At 44.6% G+C, this 23,621-nt stretch overlaps 1 protein-coding gene across 1 annotated transcript in view; it reads right to left on the bottom strand.

The window, feature by feature from the left end:
- The window catches only part of LOC139911739 (sterile alpha motif domain-containing protein 10), a 42,106-nt gene that overhangs the window by 2,922 nt on the left and 15,563 nt on the right, over nucleotides 1–23,621 (bottom strand). Inside the window, exons 2-4 of the mRNA XM_071899342.2 lie at nucleotides 18,541–18,725; nucleotides 8,754–8,922; nucleotides 2,673–2,813 (exon numbers count right to left, since the gene is read on the bottom strand). Coding sequence (XP_071755443.2) covers nucleotides 2,673–2,813; nucleotides 8,754–8,922; nucleotides 18,541–18,725 — 495 coding nt within the window. The remainder of the gene's footprint in view (nucleotides 1–2,672; nucleotides 2,814–8,753; nucleotides 8,923–18,540; nucleotides 18,726–23,621) is intronic.

Below are 23,621 nucleotides of genomic sequence, written 5' to 3'. Positions count from 1 at the left end.
TCCCTTCATGCATTCTGTGGTTTATTATTAGTTTTAGAACAAATAAAGAAAGCATAGAGAGATATTCGGCAGAGAGCGTCTCAGAGAGGTTTCAAAGGGAGCTGATAAAATATATGTCAGAAACACAAAGCTTTTCACTGAAGACACACACCAAAGAAGAATAACTTTCAGCCCACGGCACATGAACCCTGCAGTCTGGTGCAGTCATGGAGTATCTTTCCTGGTGATTGTGCGGGGAGCAACTTTTTCCACAATACTTTGCAACAGAAGTAATGTGATTCTATGCTGAGTGTGAATTGCAATTACAGTGCTTTGAGAAAGTGAGCCTGCCCCAGACGGACTAGCATGGAGCAGAGAGCAGGGTGCAATGATGACTGGAAGAGTGCTATCAGACCAAACCTTCTTCCAGTATCCGCCTTCCTTCATTAACCTCTTTACCTCTCTCATCTCTCTATCTCTGTCCATTTAATCCCCTGTATTTATCTCTGTCTGTTAGGGCTAGCATCTCACCTCCAATCACAGCTCTCTGTCCTCTTCTTTGTGAATGCCTCTATTCTCCATGTTCTCCATTCTCCATATTCTAATTTTATCCCTCAGATACCTCTGTGCCCTTTCCTTTCCTTTGTCCCTTTTATTCTTTACCATAACTCTGTATTTTATGTTATGTAGAGGTGGGGGGAGAGAGAGAGAGAGAGAGAGAGAGCGAGAGAGAGAGCATATTCCACAAAGCTGGTGAGGTAGATGATGAGAGAGCCTTGGGTCATGTTAAATCCTGATATCATGGCTCAGATCAGAGACAGACTCATATCAGAGTCAAGCTTATTTGTATTTTCGTGCTCTTTTTTTTTATAGCGAGATCAATATTTAATTTTTGGCAAATCCATTGGAGATGAATCAGATCTGACAGGCGGCGTGACACAAGGCTCCACTAAATCTCAGTCACACAACCTTACCAGAATTGTATATGGATGGGAGAATCGCTCAGGGAGAGTGGCTGGAAGTGTGTGTTAGGGTGTGTGGAGTGCTGCGAACCGAAGCCTGTGCTTTGCTTCTCAAAGATGAGCATGAGAGCAAGTTGGAGGTCCGTTACTGTGGGACAAGTCAAGTTCAAGCCAACTTCAGTGCAGTTTCGATTGACATGGGGGAGAGTACATGATGACAGAATTTTCATTTTGGAGTGAACTGTTCCTTTAAGCTCCTCCATACCCCAACCTTCACCTCTGCTCTCATCCTTCACCCTCTTCACACTCCTCACTTCAACCTTCAACACCTAAACAACAACATCATCACTCCCTCAGCATCTCTCCCTCCGCCGCTTCCCACCCCGTCCCACCTTTATCACCTTTGAACACCCTCCAGCCCTGTGAACCCCAGGTGTTTTATGAGGCCACCCAATTAGCTGGCCCTTATAGCTCAGAGTCAGGGCCTGTTGAACTGGCAAATCACATTTGCACTGCTCTATTAATAGAAGTGTCCAACAGCATTTTAATTCCTAGCCCTTCCCATTCCATTCCATTTTCCTCCTCCTCCTCCTCCTCCTCTCTCTCTCTCTCTCTCTCTCTCTCTCTCTCTCTCTCTCTCTCTCTCTCTCTCTCTCTCTCTCTCTCTCTCTCTCTCTCTCTCTCTCTCTCTCTCTCTCTCTCTCTCTCTCTCTCTCTCTCTCTCTCTCTCTCTCTCTGTGTCTCTCTCTCTTTTACATTGCAGAGGGATTGTGGAACTCTTAGAAAATCGGTGGGTCCACAGTAGTTGATGCTATGCCTCATTGTTTTTGTTTAGGTCCCATGAGTGGGTTGTGGGAAGATTAAAATGAGACCCCAAAATATTCCAGAGAAATGTATATCATAATTTACTGGCTATATTGTATTACCAAGACTTCCCCAAGCCTCTGCAAAAGCCTGGTCCATACAAAGCCTGGATGTCCCGTTGGTTCAGTGGGCTAAATCGCAAACCCTAACCTCATAATGGCATGAGTTTGAATACAACACATGATTTTTTCTAAATTGATAACATATCTACCTATTATATATTATATGTACCAACAGGGAGCATTTTGTTAGATAAGATGGATCAATACCCTGCAAAATCAGTTTTTGGCTGTGAGAAAAAAAATCTCTAGTGAACAATAACTGAAATCCAGTGCTGTGCAGAGTAGAGAAAGGTTGTGGACATTTCACTGTGAGGACTGTTGGCCATCAGTGGTTACAGCAAACAACCAACAATCACTACAACAGCCAAAACTGGCTAGTAAGAAGCAAGCCATGCCAACAACTGAATCCAGGTCAGCAGCCATTGACTGGGCCCGGTTATTGATGCTGGCTGGATAATAAAAGTGTTTATAGAAACACATCAGTCAGCCTGGGGCAGGGCAGCAAATCAAGAAGCCCCCCCTGCTGTTAAAACCACACACACTGCCACAAAGAGATGCACTCCAGTGTCCACCACCACTTATGTCACAGCAGGCGTCCATGGCCACAGACTCCCCCCTCCCAACCCAACCAAACCCAATCATTCTCTGTCTGTTATCTCCGTCTCTCTCCCTCTGTCTCACACACAAAAACACAAAACACACAATTACTCACAGAGATACCCATACACAACAGTTACTCACACTGACGCACACACACATATACACACACACACACACACACCACCTTATCGGTCTCTCTCCTTACTTCTGCTGAGGAGCTGCAGGTTGCGGACCTCTTCTCTGACCTGCAGCTGGAGGACTTGCTGCAGCACCTCCTGCCTCAGCGTCTCCTGGACGATGCCCATCCTCTCCAGCTTCTCTCCATTCAGACGCAGCAACGCCCGTCCTGCCAAGGAGGAGGAGGAGGGGTATGGAGAGGGAAGAGGGGAGGGGTAAAAAAGTTAAAGTTGCGATGGTTCTCTGGTGTCCGCTAATTTAGAGCTTTAGCCCTCTTCGGACAGCATCAATATTGGGGAGATCAGTAATTGATTTTCCCCATGTACATCCCCATGTAATTTCAGTCAGTCATCCGGATGGTAAAATAATTTACTGGGGCACCGTGGTAATCCAGGGACAGGCCAGTGTGAATATGTCACGCAACGTCAACCACAGAACAGCAAAGCAGGCAAAACTCCTCAAGTGGCTCCCTATATTGTAAAGAGTGATGCTGCTCTGCCCCGCCAGTGGTTATACAGCCCTTGTAATAGAGAAGCCTCAGTAATTGTGTGAAACACCAGATGTCGATCCGGACGGGATTAAAATTACCCTAGGATGTCAGAACTAACTCAAAATACAGTAGGTCATATTGGTATTGGTATAACCAGAGAAGGTCACTGACACGTTTGCTCCGGACAGGAGAAAATTCCTGCAGTCCTGAGGAAATTATTTCTAATCACTAGACCTCCCCTGGTACTACTAATGCCATCCGTGGAGAGCTAATGACTGCTAAAAGAGAGCAGCAAAGTGGCTCAGTGGTTAGAACTGTCACCTGACAGCAACAAGGACCCGGGTTTCATCCCTAGCCTTTTCTGTGTGTGAGTTTGGAAGTTCCCCTCATGTTTACGTGGGTTTTCTCCAAGTGATCTGGTTTCCTCCCACATTCCAAAGACATGTAAGTCAGGCGGATTGGAGACTCTAAAATGCCCATAGGTGTGAATGTGAGTATGAGTGTGTTTCTCTGTTTATCTGTACAGTTTTGGGTGCTTTTGGGGTTAACTTTTTGAGTTTCCGCTGGCACCGTTGTAATGTTGGACAGCAGCACTCCCTGCAAACTGAGAGGTACGTAAAGCTCTACGGTGAAGTAATTGCTTGGCATGATGGCAAAAACTAGGAAAATAGGGCCCAGGTTGAAACTAACTGCAATAATCCTTTAATAGGAGGATGTATAATGTCCTTTGAGTGTGTGTTTGTAATTGTGTGTGTGCATGTTATGCTATAGTATGCAGGTTGACCAGCTGATTTACATCCAGGGGTAAGGTGTGTATGTCCTGGTTAGCGCTGCAGCCCTAGTTAGTGGCGTGGCAGTAAAGGAGCTGGCATGGGGAGGACTCAAGCTGTCTGTTTACTGGGGCCGAGTTTTACCACAACAGTAGGCGGTTAACCCTGGGGACAGACACATTTAACATGCCATTACCCACAGTAAACATCGCAGCTTTTACAACCAAACTGCTATCATCGCTCAAACACAAAGGCTATCCACAAACCTACATGTAGATGTGTGATACACACACACACACACACACACACACAGACAGACAGAGACAGGACAGTATTGGTAGGGGAGCCATGTCCTTCACCGGTGCAGAGAGGAGGGGAATCCATCATACCTGCAGCAGCACTGTACGATGCCCAAATCATAATTAGACTCATTACTCATGCTGCTCACTCTCCAAATCAATCCATCCATTCCCATTTCCTTTCCTGGAAACATGAGCAAATCCTCTCTATCTATTTCTCTATGTATGTACTGTATGTATGCATGTATGTATGTATGTTTTTATCTATCTCTCACACACACACACACACACACACACACACACACACACACACACACACACACACACACACACACATTCTCTCTCTCTCTCTCTCTCTCTCTCTCTCTCTCACACACACACACACACACACACTCACACACACACTAACAATTTAGATAATGGGCTGGAATCAGTGGAGGCCATTAAACTGTGCTTGTTATTCCTTTATATATCCATGAAGAGAAGAGAGGAGAAGAAGAGAGGATAGAAGAGGAGAGGAGAGGAGAGGAGAGGAGGATGGCAGAGGAGAGGAGACTTAGAGGAGCCCTATGGCCCTCTGTCCCCTTCTCTGAGCCCATGAAATATAAATGTCCTTAATAGAGAGTCAGTGGTCATATTTCATCAGACAGGACGTGGGGCGGAGGACAGATTCATGTGTCTGATAGTGTGCTAGACTGAGGTGGGTCTGCTGTGGCCCTCTGTGAATATGGGATGGAGTCTGGCCTGAGGGCTTCCCAAAGTGCCTGTAAAGACTGGAAAGGTAAAGCATTATGGCCTCAAGCGATATTAGGTTAAAACTAGAGACATTTAAAAGGTAGAAATCTCCTTCCTCCAAAATGCAATTTGTCTCTCTCACACAAGTAACAACAGCAGCAGAGCAGCAAAAAGGGATACAATAATTATGTACTACCACAACAAACAAGAAAGAACAAATAATGTGTCACCGCACTTGACTGGTACAGCAACTTTTGGGTTGTGAAATGTCGGTTGCCATACATATTTTACTCCTGGCACCAGTTTTGTCCGCCGGTTGACACGGACTGGGATTCAGTTCAAGAAGTGGCGAACTGCTTGACAGTCTTGCCATGTTTTCAGCTGTTTGTCGACGTTGAATTTTGAGCTGACCGCTGCAGTGTGCGCTGTCAAGAATCAGACTGCAGCTCTGTCTATTCCAATCCATCCTCCTCCTCCTCATTTTAACTATTCCAATCTGCACCAATACACCCTCTGGAGGTAACACTGAAATGGGATTTCAGCTTGCAGAACACATTTGGTGAAAGTACCGAACGTTTATAAAAATCAGTATTGAATTCAATCTTTCGGAACGGAATAGCAGAAGTATTGAAATTTCAGTTACCGTGACAACTCTAGTCTGTACTGGGACCAGTGTCTTCAGTCTAAAGAGATGCAGCACTGAGGAGTCTGAAACTTCTTTTCAGCCAACAGTTTTGTGTGACTGTCGAGTGCTTGATACTTTGTTGGCAGCAAACAGATGCTGAAAATCCTATCAGGGAGCAGCAATAATTGTGAATTACTTTCACAGCCCAACTCTTTGAGACATGATAGAGCAAATGAGGACAGAACTGTCAGCCAGTCTTTGCCTTACAACCAGATGGACTGGAACAATAAGGACAATAGCTACCTCTATTATGGGAAAGGCTCCACTCCCCAGGAGACAACGCCATGGCAAACCAGTTAGCTTTCATAATGGTTTCATGGATATGTGTGCGTGTGTGTGTGTGTGCACATGTACTTAAAAGGCAGTTTGTTTATTTCCATCTCCTCAGAGTCCAGGTGCTTTCTGTTTCTCGCACAAGGACTGGAACAACCCGTCTCTATGTGAACATGACTGCCTAGGGGTCACACAACAAATAATTTTGCATTCAGTTTTTTTTTAAAAGAACTATCAGTAATCTCTCTCTCTCTCTCTCTTTCTCTCTCTCTCTCTCACACACACACACACACACACACACACACACACCAACCTCCCCACCCCATCTCTCCCACGGCCCTCCTCTGTCTGTGTCTCCCAGAGGCAGTAACAGTATGTCCTAGAAAACCACTGCCCTTGGTCTCTCTGAGTGTACAAATGAGACAAAGCAGATGAATGGAGCTCAAATCAATTCCCCTCAGACAGACTTAATACAGCTCCTAATAATTGCCTGCAGATAGGGAAAGTGGTGCTGTCAAAGGGAGAAAAGAGACACAAAAACAAAAGCTGCTTCAATAGAGATCGCTTCTCTCAATTTGGCTTCAAAATTAATTGCTTATTAACAATGTCTGTGGGCAAATGGGAGGCATTTCTGCCTTGGCAGGGATGATAATGACACTTAAAACAGACTCAAAGCAATCCAGAAGGGAGGAAGGTAAAGACTTCCCTATAAAAGAAAAGCCCTTGGATTAAATCTTTGATAGCAGAGCAGTTGAGTCCATGCTTCCCCTAAAGGCCTACATACTGTATTACATTACTGTCAGCTTGTATATGGCATCAAGGTTGAGTCTGTAGCCCTAAGTCAGTTCCACTATGTCTATCATTCACTTTCTCTTTCAGCTGTTTCAGTTACTATTCTTCTCTCTCTCTCCCTCTCTCTCTCTCTCTCTCTCACACACACACAACATCCTTTTAAACACCCGCTCTGCCACTGTCATTCAAACACGCATACACACCATGCCATGATTTCAATACTGATTCTAAGTATTAAACTTTCAGAATCTTCCAATATTGATCCATAATACTACTACTACTAATAATAATAATAATAATCTTAGAAGACTTTTTGAAACAAAGTTACAAAGTGCTTAACCAGACAAGGAGAATGATAAAAAAAAAAAACAAGACAAAAAACAGCAGTAATAAAATGAACAGATTCATGAAATAATAAAAGAGAAGCTGATAGTTATCAGTCTAGACAGTAAAAGCAACTTTACAAAAGTATGTTTTTACGATTTAAAAGAAGACACTAAAGAAGGAAGCCTGATCTCCTCAGGCAGCTTGTTCGCTCTTATTCTCTCTCTGTCTCAGTACTGAGAGAGAGAGAGAGAGAGAGAGAGAGAGAGAGAGAGAGAGAGAGAGAGAGAGACTATTACTTTGGGGTCATTGGACAAAAATGATATGTCATGCACATAAAATCCACTTCTCTCCCTTCAGTGAGATCCAACATCCTTCTGCGTATCAGAAAGGCAGAGCATAAAGTCATTTGATTTCTGACATGCAACACATGGCCTTTGGTATCATGTTTAAAAGTATTGGGGCAATTCTTTGATACTGATACTCTGTTTCAGTGTTGTAGCTTGATGTCTGATACCCGTATCGGTATCGGAGCATCCATAACAAACACACACACTGACACATGCACACATCGTTTGCATAAAAGACACTGAAAGCTAATGACCCTGGCAAACTGAAATTCAGCTGGACATCAGCGAGTGAATACATAAGAATAATGGGATCTGAGCTGCTCTCTCTCTCTCTCTCTCCCTTTCTCTCTGTCTGTCTCTCTCTCTCTTTTTGTGAATACATAAATACTAATGATCAGATCAGAGCTGCTGTAACTATGTCAGTGGCAGCATCCCTCCTCATAGGCTATTGTTAACCCTGAAGCAGACAGATAGGTATGCGTATGTGTGTGTGTGTGTGTGTGTGTGTGTGTGTGTGTGTGTGTGTGTGTGTGTGAGTGGTGGCTGACCCTACGGCAGAGAAGAGCAATCTGTTCTCTGTGAGACACTAAAAAAGAGGCTGCTCCACCGTCTGGTCTCTCAAGGCTGGGGACTGTGTGTGTTTATGTATGTATGTGTGTGTGTGTGTGTGTGTGTGTGTGTCTGTGTATTCATTCGTATGCACATGCCCATTTGTGTTTGTGGGTGTTGTGTGTGTGTGTGCACACTTGCATGCATTTGTCTTGGCATGCTAACAAGCAAATGCGTGTGTGTGTGTGTGCCTGTGTGTGGGAGGGGGGGATTGTTTGAACTCTGAACATGATAAACCACTACTGTTTCCGCAGCTTTCCCTTTCTTCTCCAAAAATAGGCTGCGCTCCTTTCGTTACCTCACATGAATGCCTTTTAAATCTCCTTTGCAGAGATTTGGGTGTAAACCTGTTTCCAGTTGAAAAAGCTAAGCTGTGGAACCAGGAAACTAAAAATAAAACTTGCGTGAGATTTGGTAAGCCTTTTATGGCACTGGTTTGCCCCCACCTCTTAGACCACAGCAGCATCACTGCTGTAGCCTACTGTGTTAAAGGAACAGAGGTCACTGAACAAAACCTGTGTGGGGAATATGTGTGTGTGTGTGTGTGTGTGTGTGTGTGTGTGTGTGTGTGTGTTTGTGTCAGAGCAAATCATGATTGCCCTGCAACAACCTCCACAAGTCCACTGCTATGTAATTTTGATATTTTGTGCACTATCAGTAGTTTTGGAGATGAACATTAGCTGTCAATTACAACAAAAGAGGCACAATCAGAGATATGAGGCTTTAATATCAGAACAACACATTTGTTTGTGTGTGTGCGTGTGTATATGTGTACACGTTACCTGTGATGGCGTGATGGGAGAAGGCCTCTACATAGGTCAGGTAGTTGTGGGGACAGTGTTTCTTAAGCCACTTGCAGACGTCCTGCTGGGTCCACAGCACCACGGGTTTGGACAGACTGGACAACGTCGGACTGGTGTGGTACACAGTGAAGGCTTCACCTGGACGCAGCTAAAACACACAGCAAGCAGAGGGCGTCCAATTAACTGGCGGTGTAGTGTGTGTAATGAGTAAAGATATTAGCAAGACAGAGTGAGTGAGAGAATGAATGTGTGTGTGCGTGTGTGTGTGTGTATTTGGGTTGTAGTTTCCTGAGGTATGACAGCGCATTTTGGTATTATCACCTTGTAATTGCTCTAGCTTGCTTAAATATGCGGCATGCTGGATTTTCTCATTAATGAGAAATTAGCTGGGATGATGCATTCTAATGCCACAGTTCCCTGTGCCACAAATCCCTTCCGGTAGTTGTGGTAAATTACAAATTAAAAAAATGCGGAGCAAAGAAATAAATACACAGAAGGAAAACAGCTTATTGGGGGGCTATAGATTGTATTGCAATAATAGCCCCCCATTGTATTGAGCTAACTTTAACCACTCGCATACTAAAAGGTTATCATCTACATGTTAATGCACATATGGAAATGTTAGCAAGGAATGACATTCACATAATGAGTTTGAACATAAGGTGTAAAAGCTTACAGGCATAAAAGGACCAGCAGACGCTGGTCCTCTGATTAAAATGAGCACCCAGTTTTTCACCTCTCAACCCTAATTTACAGAGAAGCATGCAAAGCTGCCATTTCCACCGCATCACCATATTTTCTCCAATCGTGTAGAATATGCGAGTTCACCCCTCAGTCAACAATGCATCTTGGTATGCTAATTACATTCCATCTATTATTTCTAAAGGTATCAACATGAGCATGAACGCTGTGCAATATTGTGGCTGGTATGTTTTGTTTTCTGATGTAATTTTTCATGACAGCGATATCTTTTATTGTGGCACCTCAGCATATTGCATAATGTGTGTCATTTTGCTGTGACATTCTGTGCATAATATTCAGATGTGTCAGTGTGTTATTTTGTCGCCTGGTGACTGACGTGTGTGTGTGTATTTGCATGTGTGTGCATTTGTTAGAGCGTCTCTTTTCCAGGTCAATTCTATTATGCAGGCAGCACAGCACTAGTTGTGGTTGCATCTATGTGAGTTCTCACCATGTCTGTCATCTTTATCTTTCAATTACATGAGCGCACAACAAATCTCTCTTTCCCTAACACTAGATTTCTCTCTATCTCTCGCTTCCATTGTGTTGCATGGTCATGTGCAGTGAATTTATATGGACATTAATAAGGTCACAGCCAGTTCACATGGTCAGAAAGCACAGCATCTCCTTGTCCTCTCAGCTCTCTGTCCTGACTCGCTCACATATCTAATCCATTCATTCATGCTCTGACTGAGCCAACTCTACAACAAAGGCTTTCGGCTGATCTTCAATAGAAACACATGCTGAACTGCTGCCAAAGATTCTGCTCCATAACTGACTACATTTAATAGGATTATGCATGCTGAAATGTCATACACACAAAATGCAACTTGCACGCACGCATATGCATGCTTAATATCCAACGTTGTCGCTTCTGCTTTTTCTTTTATGACACAAAGACCAGCCCCCATAACACTTTCACATCTCAATATATAAAGGCTATATGACAATTTATACCTATGCCAGCTGCCGTAATAAGATCTCCTCCCGTCAGTTTAAGCACAAATCAGCCCTATCAAGTTCTGGCTGGTCCACTAGCTCAGCGCGTTCTGCTTTGTAGGCCTTAATTGAAAACAACTTCATCTCTCCGCTCCAGTGTGTTCGCTGGTCTTCTAATTACGCACATACTTCTATCCCGGCTCAATGGAGCGCTGAAGCCATTTTAATAACCCAAATTTACTGCACCCCCCATCGTTAATTGAGATTGAGTTAGGAGAGGTGTGGAAATGCTTGCTCTTTCGGATGATTGAGTGTGGAGGGGGGGCAAAAAAGCTCCTTCATCTTAGGATGGCTATTATCTCTATCTGCAGTGAAATGGGGCTGCTGGCATGCTGATTTAGTTTCTATCATCTTTTACAATCCTCATATTGACACAAGGCAAATAAATCTGGGAGTGACTGTGATATGCAGGAGGCTAGAAGATACAGGAGGCAGAAAAATGAGGAAGAGTGTTGCGGAAAGCTGAACCACGGGCCGCGAGAGAGAGAAAAAGGAAGACTGAAGCGGCTGCGAAGATCAGGAGGCAGAGAAGATGAAAACGACACAGACGCGGAAAGACAAGAAGAAAGTGAAGACAGCGAGTGGAGGGGTGGGGTGGGGTGGAGGTTGGAGCAGGGCAATCAGTAATTTGATGCCGGCTCACATCTCTGCGTGAGTAATGGCCTTCATCATCAAGGAGCCAGACAGAAGGGAAATGGAACGACGGCTCCCCATCATCCCTCCTTCTCTCTCTTCCCTTCCTCGCTCTTCTGGTCCTGTTCTGTGGCACATCCATCAGGCTCTATCTCCGCTGGCCAGTTCTCTGTTGTCCCCGTTCACCCTTTGCCACCGCCCCACCCCACCCCCACACCCCTCCCGAGACCTACTTCTGTCCAACAGGAGGCGCTCCCTCATTCGTTACACGCAGGAGAGGAGGGGGGGGAGAGATGGAGCGGGTGAGATGAGAAGGATGGGGGAGGGGAGAGAAGGGGGGGAAGGCAAAGGGAGTGGAAGTATAATTAGAGATGGGGAGTATAGAGGAGGAAGAGGAAGAGGGGAGGCAGGTAATACACAGGCATTGTTGCTACACTGTAGTCAGTAGCATAATGATTGGAACAGACAAGTCTTTTGAACTGCTCACTCATTGTAACATGGACTCAACATCAAAAGATGACTATGAGCCAAAAGAATGGACTACCAGCTTTTGATTATGGATCTTCATTGCCTTCCATGCTTAATGATGTTGGGGGAAAAAAACAACAAAAAAAAATGATGTGTTTGAGGGAAAAGTCAATGACAGGTGGCCAGTGGAAGTCACACACAAATACAAATTCTCTCCAATTTGACTTTGACTTCATCTCTAAGGAAAAACCCACAAAAAGACACTGAATAAACTCTGCTAACTAAATCTGTTATCTTCAGACGACAGCATATATCCGGCAAACACAAGTTCCGTCTCTCCGTTATTCCCCCCCTGTCTTCCTGCTCCTCTCCCTTCCCCCTTCCCTTCTTTCTCCACATCCTCTGCCTTTCCTCTCTGGACTTCTCTATTGATCACTCTGTTTGTGTCTTCAAACAGCTTATTCGTCCTTCCCTGCTTACTTTGTTCCATCATGTCTCTCATCCCCTTGTATTTGCTCCTCATTTATTTTTTCCTCTGCCTGCCTGGCACCCTTCCTGCATCTCTCCCTCCCTGTCCTTCCTTTTCTCTTGTCTCTCTTGCCTTTCTATCTCTCCTCTCCCTTGACTCCATGCTACCTTGAACACTGAGCGGCTTGCTGTGGCCCTGTTAGTGTGTGTGTGCACACGCTCTGCCCCCAAGTGTAGCTGAATCAGGGATTAGTGGAAAGTCGGGGGAGCATGGGGGCTCCTTAAAATTCACTCTTTGTGACCGATAAGACCTCTCTTCCAATGCCTGCCCCTGTCTCCGCGCATCTAGACCCTGCCTGACATTGATCAAAGATGCTCAGCCAATTAACAGAGTAAAAATCTGTGTGTGTGTGTGTGTGTGCATGTGTTTGGGTGTGTGTGTATATAAGTGTGACCACATGCATGAATGTCACAGAGCAGATGGTGATGCAATAGTAATGTCACAGTTATGGGAACGCCACATTCACACCTCCATTTCTCTCCCTCTGCTCTGCCTCCTTTTCGCTGTCTATCACTTAATCTCTAACAGGTTAGCAAAGCCTCCTCCGCTGACATCCTTGTATGCGCTAATGTCTCTCTCTCCCTCCCTCTCTCTCTCTCTCATCTCTTTCTCCATTGTCATTATTTAATCAGACCTTTAATCTGTCTCTTCAACCCCAAAGACCCTGACGGATCCTGACACCCGATCCTTCATATCCCCCATTCAGCGGGACACGCAATCTTTCATATCTCCTTCACACCTCTCTCCCTCACCTCTCATTTGATCTCTTCTTTCATCCTTCTCCTTTCAGTATCACTGAATCCTCCCCCTTGTCCCTGGCAGTGTCTATTGCATCATTTAGTACCCTTGTGTCTCCCACTGCTCAATCCAGCCTTGTGGGTATATGTGTGTTTGTGTTTGTGTGGGCGTGCCAATGTGCGCCTGAATATGTTTATGTGTGAGCATGTGCGGGAATGTGTTTGTTTCCCTGTTCCTGTTTCTGTGTGAGTGTGTGTGTGTGTGTGTACGTGTGTGTGTGTGTGTGTGTGTGTGTGTGAACTGTCAGCCTCTGTCAACTTCCTACAACTCAGCCTTTGGTTGTCCTCAGGATTCAGAGTGTGTAAATGTCTTGCAATCATGAAAAGGGCCAGATGGGATTTCCACAAAGCTCTCTGTTAACCATGACTCAGACTTGTCACCGACTGTTAGGACAAGGACAATACAGGCTAGAGCATTTCTACCTGACTACCCCCCCATCCCACCTCCCCATCTCTCTCTCTCTCTGTCTCTCTTCTGTGTCTTTCCAACCCCCCAAGCTCTGCTGCAGCCATCGGGCATCAGCACAGCCATCAGCCATCAGCCATCGAGGGAATGCTTCCTTTGAAATCAATGAAAGCTGCTCCACTGCCCACACTGTATTCATGTTGCCCAGTGGAATTTCCCAAGCCCAAAAATCGCCAAAACTCAAATATTCTTGCTGGCTGATGCACAGGTTCATCCTCATGAAGTACACTGAAATAATGAGAAATAACAGTGATATTTGGTTGTTTTCTGGTGTATTGACTTAAGAGTCAGCCGTAAGAAAACGGACGGATGGATTTCTGTCCGTTGGATTGTTTTGGAATGTGAAACCTACAAACTTAAATCATCCCAAAGTTATGCAGGTTTCTCCGCTTTATCTTTGTTGATGATGATGATGAGTCGTACATCCTCCGAGTCTTGGTGTCCATTTTCCCCAAACCAAACCCAGGAACGCCTCCTTCTAACGGGCTAAACGGATGGTGACAAATCCGTCTATCCAGAAAAAGTCCAACCAAGTTGAACTTTCTGTCTGTCAAAACGACTGGAAATCTGACAGACACGGACCTGTCATCAGCCCTGTCCAGACGATGGACATCTCTCATTGAAAATGAATTGAAAATGACATACAGACAGACACAACGGATCAGTGTCACTGCCCCTGATGTTCAATTAATGAGGCCAAACATTTTTCAAAGTGACAAACATGCTCCAACATGCTCTAGTGTCTGGCTGCAGTCGGTTAGTGTATTGTGGTTTGTTCCAGCTCAGCTTTTATGCATATAATGAAAAAAAACCTAAGCTAAATGTATATCGATGAATATAGCACAGATGCTTTTCCCCTCTGCTCCTTTCTCCAAACAGTGCAGTAGAATGACACATTGACGCGATCCTGATGCTGATGCAACAGCACACACTTTGTGGAGTTTGACAGTTAGTCTTTCTGTGTGTGTCTCTCTCTTTCTCTCTCTGTCTTTCTCTGTCTTTCACTCTGTCCTTCTCTCCCTCAATTCACATCAGTTCAAAGAGTTTTACTGGCATCGTTTGATAGAAGTTAGCATTACAAAAGCAGACAAGCAAGACAAAAACAACAATAACAACTAACAGTCGCAACGACCCAAGGACACAGATGGCTGAACACATAATGATAAATCTGTATCTCTCTCCTCCTCTCTCTACATATATCATAGAATATGCAATATTTTTAAACTTACACCTCAATACTTGAGATAATAAGCGTGAAGCAGGGAACCTGAAACCCAAACAAGCCAAAGGTTCTCATTAAAAAAGAGTGGTCAAAGTGTGAAGGTTTTGTGTCGTATATTTGTCAGCTTCTCTCTGATAGTTCGCTGCCTCGTGTTTGTGTCAGCTGAGAAGGTCAGTGCCTGTGTTCTGTAATGAGGAAGGGAAAATAATCACAGACTGGTCTACCTCGTCCGCCCACCCAGCCTGGCAATTTAAATAAGGGCTACACTTACTGCACTTTCTGTTACACACACACACACAGGCAAATATGTTTACACACACACACACACACACACACACACACACAACCCAACTCTGTCCATAATCAGCTCTGCTTGGTCCTAATATAGGGAAAAAAAGGCACAGTGGCTGCTGTTACTTCCCAAATTGTGTCTCTTTTATCCTCCCTATCCCCCAAGCTCATCTAAAGGCTCTTGCACAAGCTGTGTGTGAGACAGCGAAATGAGCCTCCCCACAGCCCAGACCCCCCACCCCCGACCCCTCCCCTCACCCCATCTGGCCATCCAGACAGCGGCCAACTGAAAGATGGCACAGAAGGTGTGCCAACTACACAATGACTCATTATTTGGAAATATCATATTAGCGGACGGGGTGCCAACAGGTCTCCCTGCAGCAGTGTGCGTCGGTCATGGCGACTGCACACACACACACACACAGGTAAACGCTGGGAATCTGTACATTTGCATCCGTTTATGTGTCCTGTGCGCTCGGACAGCGCTGCGAACACCTCGGCGGGAGCATCTTTGGCGCTGACAGCCAGGTTTATGCATGCATGAACACCGATACACATCTAAGGTCTTTGTCCTCCCTGCTGTCCCCGTTTCTCGTCCTGTCTCCCCTGACTGTCTGATCTGTCCATCAACATGTGTGTCTATGCAAGATTCATGCCTCCTCTTTGAGTGGCTCTGATTCCCTCTCCTCCCCTCTAACTCTGTGCTCTTTGTCAGACTTTCCCAAATAAGGTGTTTGGCTACTGTGTCCCACTATAGCAGCCCAACCAGTGCCACTAAATTTTCACAGATCAAGGAGGAACTCTACTTAGCAGCAGGCTGCTGGTGTTGAGATTCACGATCAGCATTCTATTGCTGCTTTTCATACAACTTCAAATGGGTGTTGTGAAATTTGTTTTAGCTTATTATCACAGTATCAGCACCTCTTCAACAGATAGTAATATGCAGCCTGAGGGTGTGTGTGTGTGTGTGTGAGAGTGTGTGTGTGTGTGTGTGTGTGTGTGTGAGTGTGTGGGACGAGAGGCTGCATGGAGGCAGTGTATAATTTGTGATATTAGCTTTGTTAAATAGTTGGGGAAGGCTCCCCAGGTCCCACCTTATACACAGGAGCTGGCCTGTGTTTCACTTAACTGGCTCCCTCATTAGAGCTGATGTGTGTATAACCAACGTAATGGAGTCTAATCTAATCATCACTCCTCAGAGAGCAGGACACACACATACCGGTGCACAAAACGCACACACACACGCCCATACACATGCATACTGGAAATTGCTAATGCATGCACACATACAAACGGACACTGGAAACACACACACACACACACACACACACACACACATATCAGAGAGAGCTGGACCGCTCTCCCATTTGTTGAATAATGCATAAAGGGGCTTGTTGCCACAAGGAAATGATAAGGCATACTTCTCATGGTATAGAGGAGGTTTAATTATCCATTCTCTGTGTAATCACATGGAAACAGCTTCCCACTCGTCTTTTATTAAGTCTTTCACAGTTATAGCTGAGGGTGCACTCTGTTATGAATTATTGAACATTTTAGAGGGTATATGTACATCCTACAGCCTCACAGTTACACACTTCCTTACAGGCAGAGGGGAAACTGAATAAATGACCTCCACTGGGCTCTGTGCTCCTCCAACCAGATCCCCTTTATGTGGAGAACAGGAACCAGGAAGGAGCCTGTTATGTCACATGCAGTTTTAGGTCAAACACTGGAGGAATGTCTTAAAATAGATTTTTGCCTCTTTGTTTTGCTTCACTCTAGAGCTGCACAGATGGGAGTCCATATTGCATGAAAGCAATGTGTGGAAGTAAATGATGGTCTGCAGTCTGGCTGCTATGCTTACATTACACTGCTGATAGACCTTGTGCCACCAAGCAGACTACCTGCATTCCTCACCAAGCATTCAGCATTTAAATAACTTTCACATCCTGTGTTTATACCAGTCAGTTCTGTTAACGCTGTTGCTGATTTTGAAAAAAAGAAAAGCATCTCTGAGCTGTATGAGCTGTATGATACACTGTTTTTGCTGAAAATGTGTGTTGGTGAGCAGTCTGTATGAGCGCTGTTATATCACAGGCAGTGAGATAACAGCATTCGTACCAGTCCTCTCTTACATAACCAGTTTCTCTCTGGTGGTAACTAACACAGGCCCAGGTGAGACCAGCCAACATTATGTACAAGATAAAACAATTAGACTTCCTCTACCACTGCTCCAGTGAGATTTGACTGTTAGAAACACGCAGTACAATCATTGATGCTGACGCACGAATGTATTCTCTCGTCTCTCTGATGGTAACAGATTAGCTGGCTTCCCACAGTCTTAGTTTGACATTTTCTCCCACCCAAACCATGACAACTGCATTGTCTCTCTATGTGTTTGTGTGTGCGTGCGTGTGTGTGTGTGTGTGTGTGTGTGTGTGTGTGTGTGTGTGTCTGTGTGTTTAAATCATGCTACCATACAGCTGAGCACTGCTGCTTGTCTGAGTCCCAAAAGAGTCTTTGTAACAACTGACAATCTTGACAATTAGTGGAGTACATAAGAAATAATAAAAGAATAAATAAAGCAATGGAAAAAATGCAACGCTTTTTCTTTTATAGCCAAAAATATTTGGTAGTTGCATTAGTTAACTATGCCTCAAAATGACAAAAAGTAATAAAAACACTAACCAAATGTGAATTTAGCTGAATTGCCACCAAGATACTGCAAAATGCAGTTCAAGTGGTAACTCGCAAGATTCTCATTTTTTGATGAAGGCCTTTTCCTGAGACTACATGGTTGCAACCCAGTGACTGGAATTTATTCATTTTGAAGAATCCTGAATCAAGATTATGCGCAGAGCATTTCACAGTGGATGGCTTCACCAGGCAGCTACACAGTAAGCAATGGACTTCACTAGCCTGGTAAGACCATCCTGATCACATGACCTCACATTCTGTTTCACTCCACGGATCAGTCTGGACTTCTAGCCGCCCACATCGATTTCAGTGGGCGGGAGTACTTGCCTTGACAGACAAACTCCTTCAGCCAATCAGCGAATCCAAATTCAAATCCAGTCGGAAGAACGAGAGAAACTCCGCTAGTGCATACTCTTGTTCTTGTTTAATTGTTGTTATTGAGTCTATTTCTGCAATAACTGCACTTATGGCTGTGTTTACTCTACTAACGTTAACGTTACCGCTCGTTGCTTCGGGAGACGCCATTACTGTTTTGCCAGCGGCGGCCTGTATTTCACGTCATCAACTACGACGCAGCCCCTGATTGGCCCCGGTTACATTGTAATTTCAGGAAATCGATGTGGGCGGCTATAAGTCCAGACTGATCCGTGGAGCGAAACAGAATTGAGGTCACGTGATCAGGATGGTTTTACCAGGCTAGGACTTCACTGCCTTTCTTTCTCTTTCCATGTTTGTTATGGTCCAACCTGCCCACTTTTGAACAGGCATCAACACCCTGTTTGAACCGAAAACACCTCGAACCATTACGGAACCAAGACACCATCAGCGTGTCGTTTCCCTGTGACTTTAATAACTTATGTATTAAATATGTCGTGAAACCAATCGCACAGGCTGTCAGTCCCTGTGCGTGGACGTCTTTATACCTGGATGCCCTCTGTGCCGGGCTGCTGCAGTAGCTTGACGGTGCGTGTGTGTGCTGTCTTCTGGCCGCGGCCGTCGTGCCAGGTCAGGTTGCTGCCTCCGGCGCGACGCGGCAGCTGGTAGCTCAGCTCCTCAGCAGACACCGTGTGCTCCAGGGAGGCACGGCAAAAACTGAAGCTGGACGCCGCTGGGCAGGAGAGAAAAAGGAAGAGGAGGAGGAGGGAAGAGAGAGAGACAGAGAGAAAGAGACAGGCCCGAGAAGCAGAGGGAGGAGAAGGAACACAGATAAGTACTCACTTTGTATTGTCATTGTTTAGGGGCTTTCATAAACAGTGTCCACATGCTGAGCAACAGGGACACCAAAAAACAACAAAGTAAATGATTGATAATCCTCTAAGAGCTTAACATGCTGCATGCACTCCAGAGTAGGAGCTTTGTGTACTGACTCTCATTCAGCTACAAACAGATGGCTATTTTGGTGAGGGTGGCAGGCAGCAGCATTACTCTACTGTGATCTCCAATTACGCTGAGTGCATATTCAACGAGGCAATGTACGATCCTTGGAATTGTGTCTCTCTTGCTAGATAAATCCTTGATTATTTAAATCTTGCATCATGAATATTTGATTTTTTTCCAACATTCCCTTACTCATCTCTCTCCCCTACAGCCTCACTCCCTCTCCATCCTTCCCTCTTTGCCTCCGAGGATTGAGTGTTAGCTGTCAGGCAGCGCCAGTGAAGAGCCTTCATCTCCAGGCGGCAGAGGGTCAAATTCATATAGGACAGTCCCGTAAGAGCCAAAGGGAATCTTCTACATTTGATATAATTTTGTTGATTATCTTTGGCAGCAAGTCAGTCTCCAACCTGCCTTTGTGGACCAATACAGAAAGCATTGGGGACATCCTCATTCCTCTGCTGTCGCTCCTCTATCCCTTTCCTTCACTCCTTTTAGCTTTTCATTTCAATCGCACGTCTTCCTGAACACAGCACTTAAGGGTGTCAATGTCACTCCCAAAGACCAGCTTGTGAAAAGAAAGAGCCTCAAATAGGCAATACACTCAAAAGCAAAATCCAGCTCGCTCTGATGATTGTGGATGATTTTGTGAGTATGGAGTAACTAGAAACAAGAGAGCTTCACAAACCAAGAAACAAGACTCAAATCATGGAGGTGAACAGGAGACGAACTCTGTGGACACAATGACAGGAGCCTTTGTGGGGATATGGGCACATTTTCCGGTCCACAACTGTTAACAAACACTATATTAAATTTAATTTAAATGTAACATGTCAAACATTCTATTCTGTTCGTAAAGTTATTCTCCAAGTTGTGTATCCCAATGCCATTTGAGTCATGCTTCTCTCATTTCTAGCTTTAAGAGAGTTCTGATGAAGAGAGATCAATTTAAGATCTCAGGAATATAATATGCAAATTGTGTTTATAGGTAGATTTCCCCCTAAGAACAAACTCCAAAGACCCTCCTTTTCTTCCTCCGTCTGACTCCCTCAGTCTTTTCTTTCGGCACATCTCTCGCTCCCTGACAGCAGCCTCAGCTAAGCACTTCAGGTATCGCTAATGTGATTTACGACAGAAAAAACTTGCCAAGTACAAAATATTTAATGAATGATAAAAGATGCACACGGGTCAACCACAATAGGAGGGAAAGAATGAAAAAGAGCGGGTGAAGAAGAGGGCAAGGGAGAGAGTGTGTGAGAGAAGCAGAGGTAGAGAGAAAGAGAGAGAGACAGAGAGAATTGCTGAGGATAGAGCGAAAAGTGGAACAAGGCACAATAAATGTTGCATTCATTGCTTTTTAATACAAAAAAAAACTCTCTTTATAACAGAACAATGACAGAACGTTCTTCCAGAAAAGTCTGTCTTTCATTTCATCTCCCATGAATAAATCTTTAATTTCTTTTTCCATTCTTTTCAGAACTCCTTTGGGACCAGATAGAAAGAAAATAGAGATTGGCTTTATTTGAACACTCTTGCAAAAAAGTATGTTAAGTTATATAAAGTGTTATGAATGTGTTCATCCATTTGCCTATTTATTATATTGCTTTCTGGGAGTGAAGTGACTGTTTTTGCCCCCCAATATCACACTGTATATTCCTATTTAACCTCTTACCTGACATAATGGGATCACGCTAATTCCACCTAATAAGAAAAACATTGCAATTATTGCTGCTTTCTGCTAGTTCTATGCCCCTTCAAAAAAACTATATTGCAGCAGCCAAAATGAGGGATGGATGAGAGAGAAAGTGCACTACTGACAAAAAAAAATCCATCCCGGTTGATTTGTGTTAGTCAACCAGCTAAATGAATAAATGTAGAATTGGTAGAGGTAGCAGGTGTAAAGTATTTACTAAGATGTAAGCTGTCAAAAATGCGTGAAAGTAAAAAGCATACAAACAAACAAAAAAAAGCCGTCATCCTGTCTGTCAACAAGGGAAAACAAGCCTTCCTGGGTGATTCCCATTTTAAGATTGCACAACATTTTGTCTGCTGAACGCCGCCGAGGAAAGCCAGACCACCGGAGAGGTACATGACAGCTGAGGCTTGTGGGAAACACCTGGCTGCAGATGAGAGGAGAAAAAAAAAAAAAAAAAAAAACCCAAAACACTTTTTCTCAACCCAGAAGACTGTTCAATGAGCAGCGGGGAATACAGAGTTCACACAGCCATGATGGAGGAATGAAAAAGAGAGAGAGAGGACTAAAGAGAAGAAAGGCCTGTCAGGATGCATTGATGTGTAACCTCTTCCAGCCTGTCTCCCTCCACATCCCTCTCTCTCTCTCTGCTCTCCTGTCTCGCTCTTCACTCCCGCTTTCCTCCTCTCTCCATACGTTGTCACTTCTGTATTTTTTGCATCTTTTCGCTTTCTCTCTTTATCTCTCTCTCTCTCTCTCTCTCTCTCTCTTTGGCTGTCAGGTCCTCGGGGTCGTCAGGACAAACCAAGCCCAGCCCTGATCTAATTACTGCCAATCAAACTGAGAGGGAGGAGACAGGAGGAGAGAACGTGGGAAGCTAAGCGCCTCGCAACCCTAAAGACCTGCCAGTCAGACAGAGATGAGAGCGAGAGAGAGAGAGAGAGAGAGAGAGAGAGAGAGAGAGAGAGAGAGAGAGAGAGAGAGAGAGAGATAGGGCGGTGCTGAAAATTAAAACTAGATCCATGCAAACTGACAGTAAACTGATCAAACTGCAGCGAGGTAAAAGAGCAACAGCAAGAAGGCAGGGAGACGCACTAATAGGCCACAAAACGGCTTCATTTCACAAGCTGTTAAAGACACAGCTTTACCGTTACACATAGAGCACTCTACTCTTTCGACATCACTTTTCAGATGAAGAAGTGCACCATCATGACTTTACGGTTCCACTTGGGTCTCAATCCCTGCCACATCATCAGAACCTCCACCTCCAGCAGTCATAAAACAAAGACAAAGCGCTCATTCTGCAAGCTTTAATGGACTTGGTCAGCTTAACCTCCTGGCTCGGGATTGACTAAGAATTTAAAATCAGCCAAAAGTGATTAAATATCCATACCTTCCAATCGACATCTCATTCGAAATGACAGCGCAACGTATGCCTCCGCTGGCGGGTGCTTTAAGGGAGTCACAAGGCTTTTTTTTAAAAAATGCATACAATGTTTTCTTAAAGAGACTAAATGAGAGGATTTAGCTGTGAGATCTTGTGTGTTCCGCTGTCAAATGGTTCTTTGTGTTGTTCAGGAGGGATCACCGTCCTAATAATTCAGCAGGAGGGGTTTGTGTGTCGCCTTTCCCCGTCTGCCTGAATATGCATTTGACCAGCCTGGACAACCGCCAAATCTCTGCTCTCCCGTCTTTCTCACTAACTGGTGTTGTATCATGTGTGGCTGCCCTTCCCATGACTTTTATCACCTCGAAGGAGGGGAGGGGAGGGGAAGAGGAGGGATGATGGAGGGAGGCAGGATGGAAAGCGAGATGCATGTTATGTTTCTTCTGAGTTACAGTCAGCGAATGAAAAAGATATAGGATGCCTAATGGCCCCTGATGCAGTGCACTTAAAAGCTCAGGCATCTGTAACTCCAGGCTCACACAGAGAGAGAGAGAGAGAGAGAGAGAGAGAGAGAGAGGGAGAGGCAGGGAGAGGGAGAGACAGAGAGAACTGTTGGAGGTAAAAGTAAGGGGTACAAGAGTCAAGGGCAAAGTATCAGACATAGTCAAAGTGGATGAGAAGGGGTGTGTGTGTGTGTGTGTGTGTCTAGAAGCTAGGTAGGTCAATACAACTCAGCCCAGTGAAGTGTAACCTCATATCACCTCCCCTTGACTGAGCAGCATATCTGCTGTGGAGAGAGGCTGCTAAATCTCTGAGGTATTCCCTTTTGAAAAGGTAATTAAGCTGTTAGGTATTGCACCCTGGAAGGTCGTTCCAAGCCAAATCCCACAGTAGATTAACATGGCATCACTGGACATTACTCATTTGCCTCCAAAAGAGAACATTCTAAATTAGTCCATGTGGACTATTTCGCTGTGTAGGGTGTTTTGTAGAAGTTCGATTTGACCTTTATAACCTTGGCGCCAACTTCAATGTGTGTGCGTGTGTTTTTGTGTGTGTGTGTGTGTGTGTGTGTGTGTGTGTGTGTGTGTGTGTGTATGTGTGTGTCTTTTCTCTTGCATGGAGGATGAGGAAGTGGTCTAGCTAAGCCAAGATATTTCAGGCACCATAGAGAGGGCACCATGGTGTATTTCAGCAGCATGATATTGGCATCAGCCCCCTTCCCACCGAGCACCTCTTATTCAACTCAAAGATAAAATTTCTATTTGCAGTCCAAGTTATATATGAAAGGGGAGAGAGAAAAAAAAAATCCCAATCATCCACATTCCTCTGTAATCTGCAAGGGGCCAAAACTTCATCTTGCAGTGATTTCGTGCCTATATAACACATTAAACCTGAACCTAAATATAGCATCTAACAGACCAACATGTGCTGCTAACTCCCACTACGTCTAGTACATCTACCAATGATCCAGATTTGCTGCTCCTATAATATGCTGGTGGTAAAGCAATAGGGTATTTACCACTCTTCCACTCCGCAGACCTGGTCCT

The sequence above is a fragment of the Centroberyx gerrardi genome, chromosome 14 (assembly GCF_048128805.1).
Source record: "Centroberyx gerrardi isolate f3 chromosome 14, fCenGer3.hap1.cur.20231027, whole genome shotgun sequence".
In the NCBI taxonomy this organism is placed as follows: domain Eukaryota; kingdom Metazoa; phylum Chordata; class Actinopteri; order Beryciformes; family Berycidae; genus Centroberyx; species Centroberyx gerrardi.
This window is presented reverse-complemented; position numbering and strand designations above follow the sequence as displayed.